At 46.5% G+C, this 21,880-nt stretch overlaps 1 protein-coding gene across 2 annotated transcripts in view; it reads right to left on the reverse strand.

Annotated features, from left to right (window-relative positions):
- LOC126521606 (activating signal cointegrator 1 complex subunit 3-like) overlaps positions 1–21,880 on the reverse strand; it is a 414,950-nt gene that overhangs the window by 328,013 nt on the left and 65,057 nt on the right. The window contains exon 9 of one of the 2 annotated variants that reach the window (XM_055065750.2): positions 6,645–6,842. The exons of the other annotated variant lie outside the window; for it this stretch is intronic. Coding sequence (XP_054921725.1) covers positions 6,645–6,842 — 198 coding nt within the window. The remainder of the gene's footprint in view (positions 1–6,644; positions 6,843–21,880) is intronic. 2 annotated transcript variants of the gene reach the window in all.

Below are 21,880 nucleotides of genomic sequence, written 5' to 3' on the forward strand. Positions count from 1 at the left end.
CGCTAGTGTCTTGCGTTCCAAGAGGTTCACAAGAAGAGAGGTCGAAGTGTAGAAGTTGTCCATATAGATAATGTACCCACGATCAAGGTACTTCTCGCAAAGCTTAGTGACCACATTAAAGGCCAGCCCATTGGCACTAGGTTTTTCACGCTTCCCTGTATACACTATGAACTGGATGGTGTAGCCGGCTTTCGGGTCCGCAAGAAGCCTTAATTTGTAGCCCCGTTTCACAACTTTGTCTCTAATGTACTGCCAAATTCCAGACCGCGCTTTGGATTTTACCACTCTTTCATCCACTGAAATTTCACGATAAGGCTGGAACAATGACGCGGAGCAGTCGTTCATGTGCTGAAGAAGTCAGGACACCTTGTCTAGCTTCTGTGCGGCAGCGCCGTTGTTGGTATCTGGGTCAGAAATATGCAGCATGGCCAGGAGCCCGGTGAACCGTCGCCTTGACATAATGTTTGGAGGGAGAAGCCCGGAAAACAATTTTGATGTACTCCAATACAAATGCAGCCGTGGCAGTTCCAGTACTCCCATGTATAACAGTAGGGCAATGAACTTCACCATTTCCGCTGGGGTTACCTCTTTCCAAGAACCATCCTTCTCGCTGTAGGTCGGTTTCTCGATTATGTGCATCCATGCATACTTGTTGGTATTTGCACAAATAGCGTGAATGACCTCAGCCGTAAAGAAAAGGCGAAATACATAGAGCGCTCGCGACAGCTGCTTCTGACCGCTACGGAGCATCATCCCGAGGTCAATGCCCGGCTCTCTCTGGGGTCGAAACTCCACACTTCTTTGAGCTGGTGGAAGCATGTCTTGCCCAAATGAAGTTGCCCAAATAATAGTTTGGACACCAACACAGCAATTGAACCAGCTCTAGATATCCATAAGCAAAGCGGACAGCGAATCCAAAACGTACCTGCGGGTAGCAGCTGATGTTCCCGGCTGATCGGCAGCATCTTCCGTATCTGAGCTGAACTCCAACGACGCGCCATCAATGTCCGAGTCATCTGTGCTTGATGAGTCCAAAAGATCCCTTGCCGGATCGTCGGGATCCCGCGAAACTGCGATCTTCCGAGCGCGCGCGGTTCTGGATGTTGATGCCATCGCGCCGCTCAAGTGCTCATCAACCTTTGAGCTCGCGCGCCCTTTAAAAATCGCCACCGTGCGGTAAAAATGTGAACCATGCAGAAACAGAAACTCTACTTTGTATACAATCACCGAGATGGCACCACAGGCCTAGGGGCACAGTGGTTTTTTTTTAAATGCGCGCTCAAAAACTTCGTTTACCGGTGAACGATGCCTAGTGCCGTGGTAAGGAAAGAGTTAAAGCTTCACACAAATTATTTATTTATTTGGCTGAAAGTACTGCAGCAGTGTAGCCTGCTGCTTATTGGCAGCCGCATGCTTAAACATGGTGTCCTCAACATAGTTTAAACTATCCACAAGCAATAGGCCAGCGCCCTCTATTGCACCGCAGTAGCGGCGTAGAAGGGCCACAGCAGCTGCAGCCCCACTTGAAGTCATAAGCGGGGCAACATCAGTGCTTGGGAGATCAACTTCGGCAGCGTCTTCGTTTGGCTGCTACTTCTGCTGCGATCTCCACGTCCACCAATCAAAGCACTTTGAAACACTGTCAATAACAAAGTATTAAGTGGCGTCTGCCAAGGCATCTTTAAGTGAGCCTAGTGAGCGCGCGATGTCTTGAGTGTTTGTGGATGCGAACCGCCAGTCCTCGCAGAGCGCGGCACGCAATGTGCCGTGACGTTGTCGAAGTGACGTTGTCAAAGCCGCCACGTGCATATGCCGCTACATTCAAATGGCGCCCTCAGCGCGATCAATTTGGGCAGCTACAAACTTAACCACAATTACATGCTTCAGATCGTATCTCGCCACACAACAATGTCCCTTCATTAAACAATAATCGTCATCTGTCTTGTCCGTATTTCCTTTTTTTTTGACCCTGCAAGCCCGGTACTTCCAAGTCACGAACAGCATGCATGTTATCAGCATGACAGTGCATCCTCGACAGGAAAGTAGCGAGCGCAGAGTTTTCAGAAAAGGAAACGCAAACAAGACAGATTATGAATATTGTTGTGTGGCAAAGGGTGTACATTTGTTTAAACATGTATAGTGCACAGCTATCGGGAACGCCTATCGCGCCACCGCTACCTTTGAGGGTACTATCTTTGAGTTGGGCGAGTCGGTACATCTGCATTATTGTTACTTACAGTGCACACTAAAAACACGGACGAAGAAGAGAAACAGCGCTTATGTTTCATCTCTCTTCTTCGTCCATGTTTTTAGTGCACGCTGTAAGTAATAATGATTTTCGAGGGTGTTGCGGGAAACCTTACCGCCTGTCAAAGAACGCACATGGTCCGGGATGGCAGAGTTATATATATATTTTACGTCTGACCCCGTTCAAAATAAAAAAGCAAATATGCATGAGATTTTTCAGGTGATATAGAAAGTGTTCAAGATACGCAATAATTAGATATATTCGTGTTCTATATATCGAAGCTTGACAGTAGAATGAAATGTTAAAACATACAATACCAAGTTATGTCAAGCCTATTTAAAACATAATAATAAGTAGCGTGAATTTTATTACATGTAAAACAATTAATTATGCTAGTTTACCCATGTATTCAAGAACAAACCGTGAATAAAACTGCAGGCATTAAATAGGTTTTCTCGTTTCAGTGTCACTTAAAAAAAAGTTTCAATTGTGTTTGATCGAAATAAGTCACTCTGAAGAGTTTAAGTCTGCAATAAAAAAGTGTAACCCTCAAAGGAATGAAACAATGAGGTGACAACGAGAGACCAGTCTGCAATGGAGTGAAGATGGACAGAATAGAAAAGAATGCTATGACAAATAAATCGGTGGGTGAAGTTAGCAGAGCTACTATGAATGCACAGAAGGTGTCTTCGAACAGAAGCCCTACGCACCTTGACTAGCTGCTGCAAAGCAGAAACATAGACATCAATATGCCAATGCACAAGGCCAACGTTCTGGGTATGAGCCTAAATCGGCACAGGCATAAATCATAGGCCCACCCAGGATAGCCCCAAAGCCTCACCCACTAACACCTCCCGCACTAACACACGCATCATAACTACGGCCGAGCAGTGGGAGACATTGCTGCTCAGCTTCGACCCAGAGGAGCAGCTCTAGGCCGTCCGGATGGCCAAAGACGCCGCCTTCAATACCCCCCCTTCCGTCTGAGGAAGGGGGGGTATTGGGGGTTATTCTCCCGACCCCCGCCACCCCTGAACCCCATCAAGGACATACTAAAGTTTTATCTCTCTTCCAAGCCCTGCTTGGCATATGGGTAAGCCCAAGCTTGTGTAGTGTTCTACCCTGTAGCCACGTTTACCATGGCCAGAGATTTCACATGGCACATTTTACAAAGGGCACAATTTTGACATCACTTAACCCAAACAGTTAACATTACATGGCAAGAAGAAGCTGCAACACTATCGGCAGCAATGCAGGCAAGCATGCTGGAGCAGCCCATCCAGCAAAGAATTAGAACCAGTGCCCTCGCGAGCCAATTCGCTCGCAGCCTAGCCGTCACCATGGCGATGCTAGGCCTAGCTGCTTCGACATTTGCTACCAAGCTTCCTGCTGTTTGGTATTATGTTTTAGAGTGCAGCTCCTAGGTGCCCGTTCCTGCATTCCGTTCTGAGCAAACATGGACAGCAAAAGAAGAAAGCGAACACAGAGTGCAGTGTGAAATGAAAGAGCACACGAGGAGGAAAGTGAAGGAGGAGGGTACAGTGAAAGCATGAGCAGCGCACGTCGTCTGTATGGAAAGAAAGCATGCTACTCACAGCATTCTCTTCCTAATATAAACCGTGTGCCTATATAATCATAATACAGAATATTGACACGCGAACTGAAAACACATATATAACTGCGTTCAAGTTTTGCATTAGAGACTATCGTATTCGTTGGCGAATTTTTTTATTGAGAGAATTGCCACTGTAAGCAATATCCCCAACTCCGTCTTTGTCATCCTCGCTAATGGCTTTGAAGCACGGTGAGCACACCAAGGGGTTAAGCATCGTATTATGCCGGTTCCCATCAGTCAGTTTCGCTGCAATACAGCGGTGTTACGTGGTGAAGAATAAGCGCTATATTGCGGTGAAGCATACTAGGACTGGAAGGGGGACACGTCTCTGGACGACCAAGCAGCGGCCAGAACCCTAGAGGAACCACTGTCCGCAGTGCGCGACATATTAGAGAATCAGAGGAGGGAGAGACGCACTCTCCACACTGCAAACTAAATAGAAGACAAGCCCAAGACTGGCGTCGCATACAAACCAATTCATACCCCCACCTATACCTCTCACACAAGAAGCACCCGACATATTACACCAACACCTGCCTGTGGTGCGGCGCAAAAGCCACGTTGGCCCACATAACGTGGGAATGTACGGCTCGGCCAAGCAACGTCAATTCACCTTTTCTAAGCGTCACAGACTTCGTACGGCAGTGGGAGGCACTACTCGCAAGCGAGGATCAGGGGAGCCAGTTGGCCCTCCTGGACCAAGCTCAGCGAGCCGGCGAGCTCAGCGAGCCAGTGGAGCCCTGGACTGAGGGCCCCACCCAGAACTACCATAACTCCGATTAACTGAGCAATAAAGATTGTTTTTTTTTTCTCTTTTCTCTGGACACAGTATGTATTCCTTGAGGTAGTGGCGCCACCACTACCTCCACCACCAATGGTGACCACAGAAACAATGGGGTCAGTTAGCTACTACTGGAGTTAAGGAACAAGGCTGACTGGGAAGGTCACTCATCCTTGGCTCATTTCCATTTGCTGCAATAGTGACGCTGGCAGAAGCTAGGTACCTCGGGAGATAAGTGAACAACATTCAGCAATCCCCAAACATGTAAAACTTGGTCAATTTGTTTTTTGTCACGGGGCAGCAAGGACATCAGGTTGCAACAAAGCTTCACAACTGAAAAGAAAGTGGAGGTGCTCCAATGGAACTGGAAAACTGGCACCAATGTGAGCAAGACGCCCATCAATTAGGGGTGGACCGCAAGCAAGTGAGCTAATGGAACTCAACCTGCGAAACTCTGCTGAAGTTGCAGCCCGATTGTTCAAGTGCTGTGAAGTATCTACCACCCTTAATGGGCCAAAGACGATGAGCTCTAAGAGAGACTGCCATCAGTGGTTCCCTCTTCTGCTTCCCTGCCACCCTCGTCTGATCATGCACGTGACAAAGTAAACATTTTAAACGACAGTGATAGTAACTGTTCTAGCGAAGGTTTTGAGGAACACTGAACAAGGGCATATAAACAGATCTTCACAATCTTAGGTTACGATTTTCTTTTTTCAGCTTTTCTTGATTGCAGAAGGAAAGTTAACCCACTCCCCCTTGTTAATCAATTTGATTTACGTTTTAGGCAGGCTATCTCTCGGGATATTCCAGTGGACAGGACCAGCGCTGTGCCATCTATATGTATTCCCTTGTTGCAGGAATTCTCAAACTGGGTTTCCCTCCTCGAACAGCATCAGTGTGTTCCACAAGTGGTCAAAATGGATCCTACCGCATCCCGCTTTTCCCCATTCCCTTACACAATATATCAATTCAGAGAAGAAACATTGCATTGCATTTTGGATTAAATGAAGCCATTACTTGCCACATCTGCACTTAAGTAGTCTGCAATAGGCAAGAGACCCACTCAGCAGTGGTGTGCACGATTTATCAAGGAGCAACATGCGGGCCCACGACGGCCGCCCTGAGAGCATTCAATTCTCACTCATGGGCGCAGTTTCTAGCAGGTGAGTGAAAATCAACTGTAAAGTTCCACAAGCCGAAAGGTGCTACCAAATTCAGAAGCATCTGCCTGGTCAACTCTAGTTGCTACAGATAACAATATTGGCAGTTTAACCCCTTCAGCATGCTATTTCTGTTAGGCAAATCCAGAAGGGATGAGGCCTCCCCTGCCCCCCTTCCCTCGAGACACATTGCATTTCAGTGCTACAGTATCACAGTATTGAGCGTGCAGCAAGAACCTCCCCACCCCCTCCACATGCTTTTTTTTCTCTGTTGCTTTAAAGAGCCCTTATAATGAGTCTGTGCATAGTGGTAAAATGCGAGAGAGGAAGGGTTCCATGGCACTTTTGGAAAGCCGGTGGGGTTTGAGAGCCACTGGGTTATTGCTTTTGTGGTCGTCTGTCTTACGCAACAATATAGTTATTTTACTGAAATTTAAGCCCCCAAGGATATCGGCATAAAAGCAAGAATGCGCATAACACTAAGCGCCGGATAATTTGGGTGTACTCAAAAATTATGGGGTTTTACGTGCCAAAACCACATTCTGATTAAGAGGCACGCCGTAGTGGGGGACTCCGGGAATTTCGACCACCTGGGGTTCTTTAATGTGCACCTAAATCTAAGTACACGGGTGTTTTCGCATTTCGCCCCCATCGAAATGCGACCGCCGTGGCCGGGATTCGATCCCGCGACCTCATGCTTAGCAGCCCAACACCGTAGCCACTAAGCAACGACGGTGGGTAATTTGGGTCTTTTAACAATCTCGGTGAACAAAAAAAAAGAAAGAATGAATAAAACAAATAGCAAGAGGCACAACTGGGTCAGGCAGAAGAAGTGTGTACCTTGAAATTTGCATTAAGTGTTCTCCCATTGATGTGCTGCTTCACCTCATGGAGAATGGCAAGCATGGCCACGTTGGTCTTGCCAGCACCAGTAGGTGCACAGATGAGTAAGTTCTCGTTGGTGTTGTAGACAGTGTCAAACACAATGGACTGTATCCTGTTCAACTTTTTGACACCTCTGAAACCTGCCTGGCAGACCTGCAAAGAAATGACTAATTACACTTCCTGCATGCATTTTGTAGGTGTCCACTGTCTGGCTGTGAATAAACCACTAGCTTTTTCAATAGCTTTTTACTTGTGAACAGCAAGACGAACAGAGTTAAAAACAGCAGCCCAGCACAATCCCAACAATGTCAATCTGAGGCACATCCTGGCAGTGTGAGTCGTGTGGAACACACCTCTTCCATTCTTAGCTGTATATAAAAATGTTGCAAAATATTGTAAAACCCCATAATTCTGTGGCCTAATTTTTTCATAAGACAGGTGCATCACACATTGTGGGGACGCTCAACTCTCTCACACCCCCTGATGTTGTTTTCCTCGCATGATTTTCATGTCTCCTGTAATCCGGCTTCGCCATATAGCCATGCGCCCCGCTGGTAGTCGGTGTAATCGCCGAATAGTATAGAGATGGCACTAGTGTTTCAGTGCTATTGCCATCTGACAGCGTGGATACTCGGGTGCAATGGGAACGAGCTACCTTCTCCTTGGCTTGGGGTTGGCAGCACGTGCAAATGTGTTGCACGCCCATCAGCACGCTTCGCAGCAACATTTCACAAAAGGCTTAGAAGTGAGGCACTGGTCTGGACACAATTGCTTGAATGCATCACCGTTCACATGACTGTACACAGACATGATTACGCGTTGGTATCCTGCATGGGGTGAACGCATTAACCACAGTGTAACACAATGTGCACTACAGCTGCTACTGTGTGACACTACATGACATCTAATGAAGGTGTGGGGTAGTGATAATAAAGGACACAATAGCAAAAACTGTGAGTCACGAAATTAACTCCATATTGGGCGAACCTGTGACCAGGAAATACAAGCAACAGCCAAGCACAAGGACAGCGATGAGCAGTCGGTGATCGTCAAAAATTTGATCAGTGGGTCAAGCACATCAGCCCCCACACAACTTCCCGAAGGCTCCAGCACAATCACCGACACCCGCGTCTGCATCAAGAACCAGCAAAGGACAGACAGCCAGCATTGCAATCTTTGACAACACTACATGCAGCACCAGCCTGGCGACAATGTTAGGACCCCAATACGCCGACGAGGACTTAGTAAGAAACTGTTACGACGCTATTTCGGACCTTAAAGATCATCTGACATATTGGCGCACTGGACTATGAGGTCGTGCCAGACGACATTTCATGCAGGATGTCGTGCAAGATGTGAAGTTGTCCATGTAGTGCATCTTAAGCCTCTCTATGCCTGCTGATGAACTTCGGGACTTTGTTTCTTTGTTGCTGTTTTTCTTTACTATGGGTACTTTTGTTTTTCACTTGTGTTTGCAGAAGTTGGACGATGCTTTTTAAGGAGGGCCCACTGACACATGTACTTGTTTATCACTGTCCGGTGACCACTTTTCCTCAGCTAACAAATGCTAAACGTTATCGCTCAACGCAGGCTATGTATAGGAAGTTTCTCAAATGTTATTGATGGTTCTATCCATTGTCCGTTGTCACCGAACCTTGTGCAATATGATTGTATGCACTATGCGAATTGTGTAGTACTTTCTGGATGGCACGCAGGTGCCGGCAAGTGCACTGGAGGCAAATTATGTGTGGGGGCCGACACGCTTGACCTGCTGATCAGATGTTGCCGATTGCCAACTGTGCTGGCTGCTACTGTTGTGCTTGACTGTTGCTTGCTTTCCTGGGCACAAGTTCACCCAATAAAGAGTTATTTTCATGATTTACAATTTCGCTGCCATGTTCTTCACCGTCACTACAACGTAAGAATATGTGACACTGTACTCAGAATAGCACAAATTAGAGCAGATACAAATTGCAAAATAGTAAAGAAGAAGCTGATTAAGAAAAATTTAAGATGTGTTAATAATGCCTTTAAAATATTGTGAAGTAGCATTCTCGCATAAATAATTCATGAGAAGAAAATATTCACATTCAAATGAGCATATTAACTTATTTGCAATATTAACATATTTACAAATGGAGAAGCATGGGATGACAGCAAAATTCCACACAGAGAACTAAATAGAATGTACTATATTAGAATGCATGGGTATTGCGTCCCAATGGCAAGAAGACGTAATACAGGGGCAAACGTGAATGGTGGCTCCGATGCTTGGACTTTATTATTTCAGGGTACTGTGGCAGCAGGCCTGATGGGCCAATAATGAACACAGAACTTAGGTGTTTGTCAGATATACTAGCCCAGTTTTTCTACTCCTCACTTTTAATTCTGGAGACAGTTTGCTCACAAAGGTACACATGGGGCCAAAAACTGGCATGTACTCATTGGCAAATTGCTTTAAGTTTGGGAACAGTTCATAGCCTAGTAATTTGAAGATATGGATCAGATTTTCTTCTTTGCACTCATCCTTGAAGGTGTCATATTACTGCACTTTAACCTTTTAATTACTTGTAATTGAAAGAAACCTGGCAATGCATCCACATCAGAGCTAATTTGAATTTGGAACATTTGTGATTCTAGCATTAAAGACAGAAAATTGCTCACAAAATTGTGTGCAGATTATCGAGGATTCTTGCCACAAATAGGGAAGGAAATGTCATATTTAGCCTCTGCACTAATCGTTGAACAGCAGCAGAAATGCTCCCACTTTCAATTTTGCACTTGCTTCTCAATAAACTGCAGTTCTGCCCTAAGTCTTTTATCTCTATGTACAGGTAATGAACGAGGTGTGCCGCTTCTTGCAGCTTCGTGCTAAGCTTATTGATATTGTCCTTTAAGTTGACGCAAAAGAGGAATCTCTAGAGCCACTCGTAACTGGACAGTAGTGGCTCAGGGTGCTCCTTCTGCCTAAAGAACTCTTTATTTCTGCCCTAAGGTTCAAAATACCATACAAATTTTGCTGCAGCTAAGCCATTGAACTGCTATGCAATACGCCACATTTACAAATTGCAAGATTCCATCGGCTTCAAAAATTCACGAGATTACCTGTCTATCGATAACATTAGCATGTGACTTCATAACATTAGCAGCTGAAACAACACGTTTCAGACCACAATACATGCCCACGTCTTTTCCACAGAAGGCAGGCTCGTAAATCATGCAGTGCAAGAACATTCACTTTCATGACAACTTCAGCAACTGTTGTGATTTGTAATAAGATTTTATCTTTACATCTTGATATGCTTTTCTTATCAATTGTGACAGAATTTAGCTAGCCCCACTACAAGCTGTATGCGAGCACAGTCTTATTAAGTTCTTTAAAGATGTCCTCCTCTCTTACCGTACCATGCACGCTGTGGACAGAAAAACTTAAGAATTATATTATGCAGCTATTTACATGCTGTAGTTTTGTGCATGAAAAGCTGGCAAAAGCTCTCCAAGCCCAGTGTGACTGGGTTTCAGCATATCTTCTGATGTGATGGCCGGAACAGACCAACCGTAGCTTCACGCACTCCTCAGCGATGGCTTTGTGGAGAAGCCTCGCTCTCACATGGAGGTGAAGCCCAGGTTTTACGGGAAAAACTGTCTTTCGAAGAAGGCCAACCTGCGGACCGGCCATCGTCACAAGGACTGCCACCAGCTGTGGGCCGGCTGGAAGATCAGTTGCTGTCAGAGCGCTGGCGTGATCAAGAGAGGCAGCAGGGGCGAGCAAATTTCCCTTCGTGCTGCCTCTCGCTTCAATGTGGACTAGGCGTGCGAGAACACAGCGCACCCGAAGCCATCAGCTATCTCAGGTTGGCTAGCCTTTAAAACCAGCGAAAAGTGCCTTCAAGGTAGAATGCGCGCGGCCACTGCAGCTGGCGTAGAAGAGGAGATGCGCACTAACTTGCTTCCTTCCCCCTGCCTCCTAGCAGGTGCACATCTCCCGCCGCTCCCCCCCCCCCCCCCATTGTGCATGAGAAATCCCATGAACCCTCCCCACCTTCCTTTTTTGCGAGCGCGAGAAGACACTGCCACATCAAGCCACCATTTTTCTCAGCTGAACCCCACAAGCTTTCACTCGCACCTAGAGCATACAGTGCACAGCCACAATTTTATCACACTTGGACTTTAATGGAACATCATGGCGAAGGCAGAAATTCACTTAGAGTGTCCATATAATTGCTATCGCTATAAAATAGAGCGAGACACCATATACCTGCAGCGTCCAAAACTTCGGTCACCATTTTACATTGGTCATATAGGAGGGTGATTCCACGAGAAGTCAAACATGCATGTTCACTTGATATTTTTGTTTTGTCTGTTTATTTTATGTCATGTAGGAATATTCAAACTGCACTGAACCGAAAATCCTATTCCCGAAAATCGTTGCCAAGAAGTGAAAAGAAATATTTGAAGGTGGCAGCACGACCTTCCTCCTATTGCTAACCGCAATATTTTCCGATATCACCGCCGAATTAAATGCAAACTAAAAACGCGTTGAAAAACCTTCCTGCACATTTTAATATGCTTCAATGTTTCACAGTAAATTAGTTTCAAGCATTTCTCATGCTGTATACAAACAAAAACAATGTAAAAAAATTCTAAATATGATACAAATCATCAAAATTTTGCAACTTTGATGTATATTGCTGCATTTTCTATTTCACACAGAAACTTGAAAAAAAAAGTGTCAGACATACAATGTTCTCTTTGCAACATTTATGCAATATATTATCTTCCTGCATGAAACAGAAGAGAAGAAAAATATAGTTTAATAAGTAAAACTCTTGCTTGGGCTAGTTGGTTCATGCTTGAAGTAGGTAAAGGCAAGGCGCAGAAGACCAGGACTTAGGAAGAAGAACCCGTCTTGTCGTTTGTGTTCTTCTTCCTAAGTCCTGGTCTTCTGCGCCTTGCCTTTACCTACTTCAAGTATAGTTTAATAAACAGGCTTTATAAAAAAAAACTGATTTAAGAAAGGTAAAATAAAAAAATCTCCGTTTCCAATTCTTAAAAAAAATTTAACAAGCAAGTCTGCTTATGTCGGGCAACGTGCATGCGATATGTTTCCTCATTTGCTTTATTCACAAAATGGGCTAAAATAGCCAGTGTTTGCTGGCTTTAGTGCCGCAATGACTCGTTCCAGTTTGTTAACATTTACTCTCATTTGAAAAAAGAAAAGGCAACGGTTGCTACAAATGAAGGAAGGTTTACCTGGGTTTTTTATTGTGGCAACAACAGAGAACGTGTTTTCTGCTTTGTTTTCTGGGATGCGAGAGAACAAACTTGACACAACTTGTGGTGCTTAAACAAATTAATTGCATGTCCTCTGCAGTTAGTACTTAAAAGGGTTTAATCACCGTCTGTTGGCTAGTGGCAGTTCTCACAATGGACAGCGCACGTCTGCTTGACTGATCGCAGGCACATATCCACATATGCCATGAGTGAATTCCCGGCACACACGGCATCGACTTCCATTCCAACAACTTCTGTTCACAATGCTCCTTGATGGCTGTAGCAGGCGCATGAGGCAGGGCCACATTCTAGAGGTTGCAGCTAACTTGGGAGACCATCTCATGTGCCGAATGAATGGAGGCAGTGCTTCCAGACCTCAGGTTGTGCAGGGAAGCTCGGTACTTAAGGAGTCCACCCACATCGTCACAGGGATTCTTCCCAAGCCCGGCAGCAGAAAATATCCACCTCGTGGACTTATACTTGGAGTGGCACAACTCATACTGTTAGCACCCTATTCTTAAGGGGGCAATACACTCCGAAGTAATGCGCGCGCTCGTCATGGCGACGTTACGTTGGCGAAAACACGACCCTCTACAGCCCGGCGGCCTCTGGCGTCGACGCGACCGAAGGCATTCAGCGCACTCGGACGCCGTCTGGCGCCGAATGCAACCGACTGCATTTCGCGCCGACCCCGCCGAGCAAGTTAGCGCCTAGCGCCCTCTCTCGTCGAGGTAGAGACTCGCTACACGGCGGGCTGAGCCAGAACGAGATGACCTCTTTGCATGAAAGCGTGCCCGACCTGTGCGGCTCCGAAATCGAAAGGTTTCTGGACGCCGTCCAGCAACACCCTTGTGTCTACGACACCAAAAGAATGGACTACCGGGATGCGGAGTGGGAAAAGAACACGTGGGAGCAGATACGCATGTACTCCGGCCTCTCAACAGGAACGTCAATGCTATGCACGTGTGTGTATACGTCTCCGGACATGCTATGCACTCAGCGCCTGTTTGTCTTGTTTTCCCTGTTTCAGTCGAAGAGTGCCTGAAACTATGGAAGCAGCTGAGGGACCATTATACTCGTGAACTGAAAGCTAGTGAAGCGACGAAAAGGAGTGGCAACGGCTACGTGTCTGTGTTATGTAGAGAGACCTGTTCCTTTTGCGACACAGACGACACACCAACAAAGCAAGAATAATGTTTCGTCTTGCGGAATGTGCCTGCGTCCGTGCCATCGCCGAGCAACAGTCCAGTCCGCGGTGGCAATCGCTACCGGCAGAGAAAGCGCGCGAAAAGATTTGTTTTGATGTTCCACGACAGGCGGCACGGAGCGGCGCGGTGTTCTGCGCATGCGCTACTCCAGCTGCGGCAGGTGCGCGGCGTTGTACTGTAGGGGGACGGATTTACGCCTGACGCGGCGTAGCCGACCTGGCGTGACGAAGCACAACCACCGCGCGCACGCCAGGTCACGTCGAAGTGTATTGGTGCCTTTAATATAGCTCGCTTCACCATCACTGACGCATGTTACCTGACAATAGATGGGTGCTTTTTCATGTAACACTTCGTGCATTCTAGCTAGGCCATAGCAGGCGTGCACTGCATCGCAATGCATGTCACCGGTTGTTCTTGCTGGCTTATTCGTATTCGATTAGCCAGTCTTCAATGTCCATGGTGTCAGTGCCAGAAAAGGAGCCAAGATCTCGGAGTTGGGTCAAGATAATCGGTGTTGTGATAGCCGAAGCTAAATCAGTGGGCCTCTCAGTCAACATGGTCGAGTGGCCCACAAGATGTGCAAAGTTCCGTGATGGGATCGTGATGTACCCCGCAACTCCACCAAAATGTTATGAGGAGATCTACAGAAAAGGGGGTTTGTTTACGCTATGTACAAAGAGACTAAAAATGGGGCAGCAACAACAAAGATGGCGGACGATAGACCTCACTTCGTCTTCCTCTTGTTTGCTCTACACTCCAGCACCTTCTTATACATCCGGAGCACAATTGGCTCATAACAATATTAAAGCGATAATGCCCTGCTCGCACAGATTTTTTCACTACGGGTGTGGCCATTTGATGGATAGCCATTGCAATGAAGTTGAAGCCGGGATAACAGGGATAGTGGAGGTTTCTCTTGAGCTTCAACTAGAGTTCAGTGATTACAACAAGGTATACTGTGTACAGGAGTATGTTTAGCTAGGTCAATTACTCACAGGGGACCCTGATCATGAGAAGGAAATTTACAGAAGAATAAAAATGGGTTTCAGAGCATATAGTAAGCATAACCAAATCCTGACTGTGAGCTTACCACTGTCATTGAAAAGAAAAATGTACGATCACTGCATTCTACCAGTAATAACATATGAAGCAGAAACTTGGAGATTAACAAAGAAGCTTGAGAACAAGTTAAGGACCGCCAAAGAGCAATGGAATGAAAAATGTTAAGCATAATGCTAAGAGACAGGAAGAGAGCGGTGTGGATCAGAGAGCCAACGGTGATTGCAAATGGGGATGATTGTAAAATTGTGAAAGTCAGTTCGCGTGGTAGAAGCCTAGTGCTTTGCTTTCTGTATGCATGCGACTTCAATTTTTTTTTTTTTTTTTTTTTTAATGAGCATAGAGCTGTTGCTTACAACCATAGTGTGGTCAACAAAAAACAAGTGATGGTGGCTCAATGCAGCTTCCGAAACAGGCGGGCAGTCCACCAGGAGCGTGAGTGCACCAGCGGCTATATCAAGAGCCAATCAGAGAGCATCACTCCACATGCTAGTACACAACACAATAGGACAGGTGTATGCACTGCTAACTTCATCAAACTGGTCCCTGAGATTTTGATGTTTTGACTTTTCCTACGTTGCCATCGTAAGAGGAAGGCAGTAATAAAAGAATTGTGGCAGAACATATCTCACAATGACTGCTGAGACGGTTATGCGTTAGCATTGTATCAATATTGTTACAGTGCAACCAAGAGTGGCGCCAGTCAGAAGACGATTTGACATGTAGAGGTAGAATCGGTTTCGACAGCCCTCTTGCTTATGCATTGTTGTCTCTCTTGTAAATATTTTAAACATATCTTCATATGCGACTTCTGCAACGTAACGAATTGGCAGGGGTACTGAGTATCCACAAGAAACAACAATGGAGCTCCGCAGTGGTCGTCACCTCGGACTGGACAACATGACAGATGGAACAGGACCCTTTATGGCGTGACCAACATGAATGCCTACAACCCTGACGGTTGTGCTGGCTCAGCCGCGGAATCCAGGAACGTTCTGCAGCACCGACCACCTCGACGTGAAAGACTGGATCACCACATATGAGCGTATAAGTGCCCACAACATATGGTATCTGACGACTATGTTGGCTAACTTGGTCTTCCACCTACAAGGCATGGCAAAGGTGGTATGACAGCCATGAGGAAAAGCTTAACGACTGGGGCACATGCAAACAGAAGCTGAGGGACTTGTTCAGCCACCCCCTCAGGCGGAACAGCACCGCTAGGAGAGAACTAGCGACCCACGCCCAAACGTCCACAGAATCATATGTCTCTTACATCCAGGACGTGCTCGCTTTGTGCCGTAAGGCCGACAGCGATATGGCTGAGTCAGACAAGGTTGGGCATGTACTGAAGGGCATCACTGATGATGCTTTTAACCTGCTCATGTGCAAAAATTGTGAAAGAGTACAGGACATCATAAAAGAGTGTCAACGCTTTAAGCAGGCCAAGAGCCGCCGCATTGCAATGCCGTTCCCGCGTATGCCAAACACAAATGCGACATCTTCTTGTGACGAAAGGCTAGGAGTACAGTGGCCATCACCATCAGGTGACCTGACACAGATACAGTCGACGACCAACAATTGAGACCCCACGGGGAACGTAATTAAGTCCAAACTATCGAATGTCCAAAAAAACCTATGTATCCAAAAAAGATCACTTTATTTACATTCTAAGGCACCTGTGCAAGGAGCAAGTGGTTGATGTGTTGCTGTATGCACTTCCACTTACGTGTAACGAAATGGGCCTGTATTTCTGCCAGTTTTGAGTTGCACTGTACGCCGATGCAATGACTGCAAAGGTTTGAGTCAAATCTGCATGTGAAGGCTCCGGAGTACACAGCACATCATCATCCGAGTCAGAGTCGCTGTTTGACGGTGGGAGAAGTTGCTCAATTATTTCGTTATCGTTCTGTTCAACACAAGACAAAACCGCCTGTCGAAGTCTGCAAAGTCTTCAAATGTAATGGCGGCAGGAATCGGCACACCACAGCCTAGCAGGTTATCAATGATGCCCACATTTGAACTCGTTGTGGTAGGCAGCAGTTCAGTCTCTGCAGTTGCGGAGTCAGGCTCATTCGGACTGCGAGTGCACCGTTGGTGCCAATTGACCTGGCCTGTCAATAACTTCATGAGAAATACTTTTTGGAGCAAGCAGAGCGCTGTCCGGAAGGCAAACTCAACAAACAGAATTGCAATAGTCGGCCATGCACAGGTGTGCCGGAATACACTACGATGATTACGATGCTGATGCAAGCTCACAATTCAAGCAAAGCCTCCAAGATTGTGATTAGCACTTAAATCTCTGAGGCGTAGAGCCGCGACCAACCCTAAGCTTCAGAGGCTACCATCTAGCTTGTAATCTCAGGCCATAGTTGATATCTCGTCGAGGTTGCCAGAGGAGATAATGGAGGCAGAGTTGGCGTACGCTACAGCCACGTACAGAGTCCCGATAATGGAATGTAGAGCTCGCGGTCGTATTTACCCATTAGGACTACAGGGCCGTTGGCGGTACCGTGAGGCTGTCCGAATTAGCGAGCATGTCCAGATTATCGGAAGCATCCAATTTATTGGTCTGCGACTGTAGTGCAGCAGGAACTTGAAGCCATGGCTCCTGCAGCCCTTCTTGCCCACTCCAGTGAGCCAAACAACTTGCCTGCAGGACCACTTGTACAGGCAATAGCCAGAGAAAGACTTGCTAATCTTGGAGTTCATTTTGCATATGCCATTGCCGTTTCACCATGGTCTCATGCTCCAGGTCTATCGACTGGTCCGCGGTATCCTGCACGCTGCTGAAATACAGCCAAATGGTGAATAGCAGACGATCGGCCAATCTGTTTTTCCTGCCGGCATTTCGGTCACGCTGCTCGGCATTGTAACAACTGTACTGTCTCCTCCCCTCTGCGACCACCATTCACCAGTTATTAACACCCTGAACAGAGCCAGCGTCATTACCAGCCTCCATTCGCACTGCAACAGCCAAACAATGACACTCATGCTTCTTGGAACAGGCCCTCATCATCATTCCGATGTTGCCAGTCCCATACGCCTCCAGCTCGTCGACCATCGTTCCTATCGCCGCAGGCTCGTCGCCCACCATCCCCGATGCAGGCCTGAAGCCAATCTCTGGAAAACTATGTGATGCATGCCACTCCTGGAGGTGACGCTGCATTGACAACTCGACCACAAAAACCTCTGATCACTTTGGTGACCAAACAGAACTTGATGGACGTTTTAGTCTATAGTGTCAATGTCTCCGCACTCATTGACACTGGCACACACGTATCCGTGATGGGTGCCCGATTGCGCCGATGCCTGAACAAAGTTCCCACACCCGCTGCATCACGCACCTTCCACATCGCTGACAGAGGAATGCCTACCATGCTCGGTATGTGCACTGCTTGCATAGCCATCGCGGGGCGCCTAATGACTGTTCTGTTTGATGTTTTGGAACAATGCCCTTAAGACATCATACTCGGCTTAGACATTTAATCATGCCATTCAGCCCTCTTTGATTGCGCGTCTAGTGTCATTCAGCCTGAACTGCCCCACGGCTGCTTTAGTCCACCAGTCACACAACCACAGTTATGCTCTCCCGAAGAGATCCACATGTCACCTCAAGCCACCATGTATGTCACTCTTCTGTCGTACCCATCTGTTTCTGACAACATCTATGTACTATGTCCCACCGCTGACATACTGCATGAAAGAAATTTGGCCGTTCCCCATACTATGATCACTGTCACAGGCAATCACACTTCGCTCCCTCTCCTTAATTTTAACTGCTTGATTAAAATTCTTCCTCGAGGCATGTCTTTGGCCGACATTACGCCTGTGAACGATTACAAGATATCGGCTCTTGATGCCAAAATTCCATCACCCTCTGCAGGAGGAATCTCTGATTCACTGACTCTCACAGATGAACTTAGCAAGATGATTGCACCTGATCTTCCGGCACAAGCTGCTGACCTCTGCCCCCTCTTGGAAACTTATCGCAACGTTTTTGAACTTGAAGGCCACCCTTTAGCCCAGACATTGGTGGTCACCCACTGTATTTAACCGGAGACGTCAATCCGATACGCCGCCGGTATCCGATATGCTGAACGACAAGTGTTGACTAAAGGCGTTATTGAGCTATCTTCCAGTCCGTGGGCGTGCCCTGTTGTGCTTGTCAAGAAGAAGAATGGCAGTCGGTGCTTTTGTGTGGTTTACAAACACCTCAACAAAGTCACACGCAAGGATTTCTACCCCTTCCCGCAAGGGTCGTAGCTGGGGGGGGAAGGGGGGGGTCTTGTGGGGCTTCAGCACCCCCCCCCCCCAAAAAAAAAATTTCTTGTGCTGTCCACACATCGCCATCCAAAACAACCCCCGGCATCGGAAATTATTTTCCATTTTCTCTAGATAGTCTTTTTCACGCTCGAAAAGACATTTTGGCGCGAACTCGGGCTGGATTTCACGGCAACGCCCATGCACCGCGAGTCACATAATGCACGGAGCCCCATCTGAGCACAAACTTTCAAGGGAAATTTTATGGCGAGCGGGTTCGTCACAGCATCTTGCGGAGGCCGCAGAATCTGTGGAGCGCATAGATTTCAATTCCGAAATTTTATGAGTATAAACATCTCATAAACTATTGATGCGAAAGGTGCCTTGACACTTCCAAAGTCGTGCTTTAGATTTTGAATTCCAGAACTTTGTGGGTTTAATGTTGTTGTAAACATTTGATTCGAAAGGTGTATTGACTTTTTCTAAAGTTGTACATCCAAACATACGAGACAAGCCAAATCAACACACTATCGGACAAGTTGACAAAAAACGCAGCGAGGTCCGATGAGACGAAGTGTTGTGGTGGTTCACTTGTGCCGTCATGACACAGAAAAAAATAAAATTTTTTTCCCCTGCGTCAAAACATCTATGTCAAAACACTAAAGCCAGGAAAAGTAACTACGTTCTTATTTATTTTTCCACTTTGACTTATTTGCAAGAACACATTGAGCCTCATCAATTTTCTTGTTTTCGCTACCTGTGGGCTGCCAGAGCCAGCCAGAGCGCACGTGCTTTTCTCGTGTTGCCCCGACCACTGCGTGGCCACACTTTGGTGCGCATTCATTTTTCTTTGGCCTAGTAGATTTCCCACCGGCAGAGTTTTGGACGCTTTCTAAACAATGGTCATTCGCTGCCATTGCTGTGGGGGCTCGACGGATTGCAATGCGTTCGCTTGAGCGCAACCTCTCCGGTAAGTCTTGTCTCCCCGGTGTAGGATACCGAGCAGTATACGTATCATTCTCTGTGGACCAAGCGTCTCGCGTTTTCTTCGATGTTCCTTCGGTAGCCACATTAGGTGCCGAAAGTAGGCATTGGATTGTGACCAACATGTTTTCCATTACATTTTTTTTTTCATTTCGGCACCCCTGCCCCGCAAAAGAAAAAGAAAGACATTGTGGCGGCGCAGTGAATTGTCGCTTGGTGAAAGTTCAATTTTGTTACTTCTTTTTTTGTGGAAAGTAATGGGCCACGCGAAGCTTCAGTTGCCAGATACTCTTATTTTATTATTGAGATAGCAATTATATGGACACTCCAGGTGCATTCCTGCCGTCGCCGTTATGTTCTGCATGAAGTCCAAGGGCGATAACATCATGACCACGCGCCGCATGCTGTGTGTGCGAGTGAAAGTTTAGGGGGGGTGGGGGATGGCATGGATGAGCCAACGATGGTGGCTCAGTCTTGTGTGCACAACCGAGAAAAGCTGGGAGGATGTGCACCGTCTTCTGTCATGCATGATACATCAGGGGGATTGGAGGGAGTGGCGGCGGGCCTTATGATTCTGTGATTGCGCAACATGATTATTTGCCTTGTTTGACGCATTATATACAGTGACTTTTTCTAGATATGTAGATTTATTGGAGACTCTTACCGCAAGGTTTTGTGTATATCTGCACGGAACTTTGTTTCCAGTGACACTTTTTTGCACTTTATGAGGCTGTATTACAGTGTACTGGAAGGGGGCAGTGGGCTTACTCGCCGGCGGATGCAATGCAACACGGCGGCTCCATGAACGTCGACAATATGTGCTTCTCTGATAGCCCGAGTGGCTGTGCTGCCGTTGGATTCAATGGAACATGGGAGCGACGACGCAGCGGCCCGAGTTACACCCAAGCATAATAGCCCAAGTTGATGAGCTGCGTCGGTTTGCTGTGGACGTCGTTGCGTGTGTTTTAAACGCGTAAGCATTTCTATGCCTACCCAACAAGAAACTTGTCCATCACCTAAGACAATAAATGGCTCATACCCCATTAATGGTTCATATCCCCGTAAGCAAGCAAAAAAGGCAATGGCTCATATCCACGTAAGGCAAAGACTACAAGCGCTCAGCAAAGTGAAGCGAACAATGCATATACCGTATTTACTCGCATACCGATCGCACTCGCGTAATGATCGTACCCCTGAATTTTGTCGTCAAAATTCGATTTTTTTTCTTTCCCGTGTAGGTATCGTACCCTGAACTTGTCGCCGCGATATGTCGTGTGCCAAGTCTAGCTAATGATGGTCGCACTTAGCAGCTGTCGAATGCTACGCGAGCGACTATTGAAGACCTACGAAATGGTCTGCACGCACCAAGCATTATTAAGCAGATGCCCCTTTTTATTCCTTTGATCACTTTCGACACTTCAATGAAAAAGAAAACTACAAGCAAACTTGCCTCAGCAATATTATTTGAAGGCTTCGTAAGGCTTTTTGGTCAACAACAAAAACATAAAGGGTGGCCTTCGATTCTTCTCGTCTGCAATCGTGGGCATGCAACAAATCGTGAGCGGCAATGATAGCGGCCACGTTTACACTGATACGTTAGAAGTTTACCCCATTCGTACGTTGACGCTTGTAATGCAGCTAAGATATTCGCCCACCCTTAGGAGAAACGTTCCGCATTAGGATAGCAGTGAAGACAAATGCCACAGTTTCCGCAGTCCCTGGCACCTAAGCGCGCCCATCTGTACACTCAAAGTGGACATGGCTACGTTATTGTTGCAAACTTGTCGATATTAACAATATTATTAAGTACTGACACGGAAGAAACTGTTTCAATGCGCGTAATGTACTCACGAGAAGAAAAACAATCGCATTTGGAGCGTTCGGCTTGCTCCACCGGCCACCATTTTCGTTTTGCTGTTCCGCACTGTCAGCGGCAGCTGCCTGCTTGTTACCCGCAACAAATGCGGGATTAAAAAAGAAAATGTTTCTTTTAGAGGGAAATTTAACCCGCGTAATGATCGCACCCCTGAATTTGCGTCAATTTTTTTATTAAAAAAGTGCGATCATTAAGCGAGTAAATACGGTACATTCATTGAAATCACTCATACAACACACACAACTGCATGTGTTTCAATAAAGAACAAGCTCAAAACAAGCTTCCGAACGATCAATAAAACACTGCATGCCACCTTCAGCAAATGTAGTGGTGGTTTTGCATCAGCTTCACTAAACGAACCCTAATTCAGCTTAACACCAAAGGTCATGGCTGGTGCTCTCATCAAAGTCGAGGGTTCGAGTGCCTTAATAACCTACAACTTAATTAAATATGACTATTTACCTTAACCTTAATTTACACCAACGGTCGTAGGTTCCAGTGCAGTAATGAGCTCTCCTTAATTAAGC

This window comes from Dermacentor andersoni, chromosome 6 (assembly GCF_023375885.2).
Source record: "Dermacentor andersoni chromosome 6, qqDerAnde1_hic_scaffold, whole genome shotgun sequence".
Lineage (NCBI taxonomy): Eukaryota > Metazoa > Arthropoda > Arachnida > Ixodida > Ixodidae > Dermacentor > Dermacentor andersoni.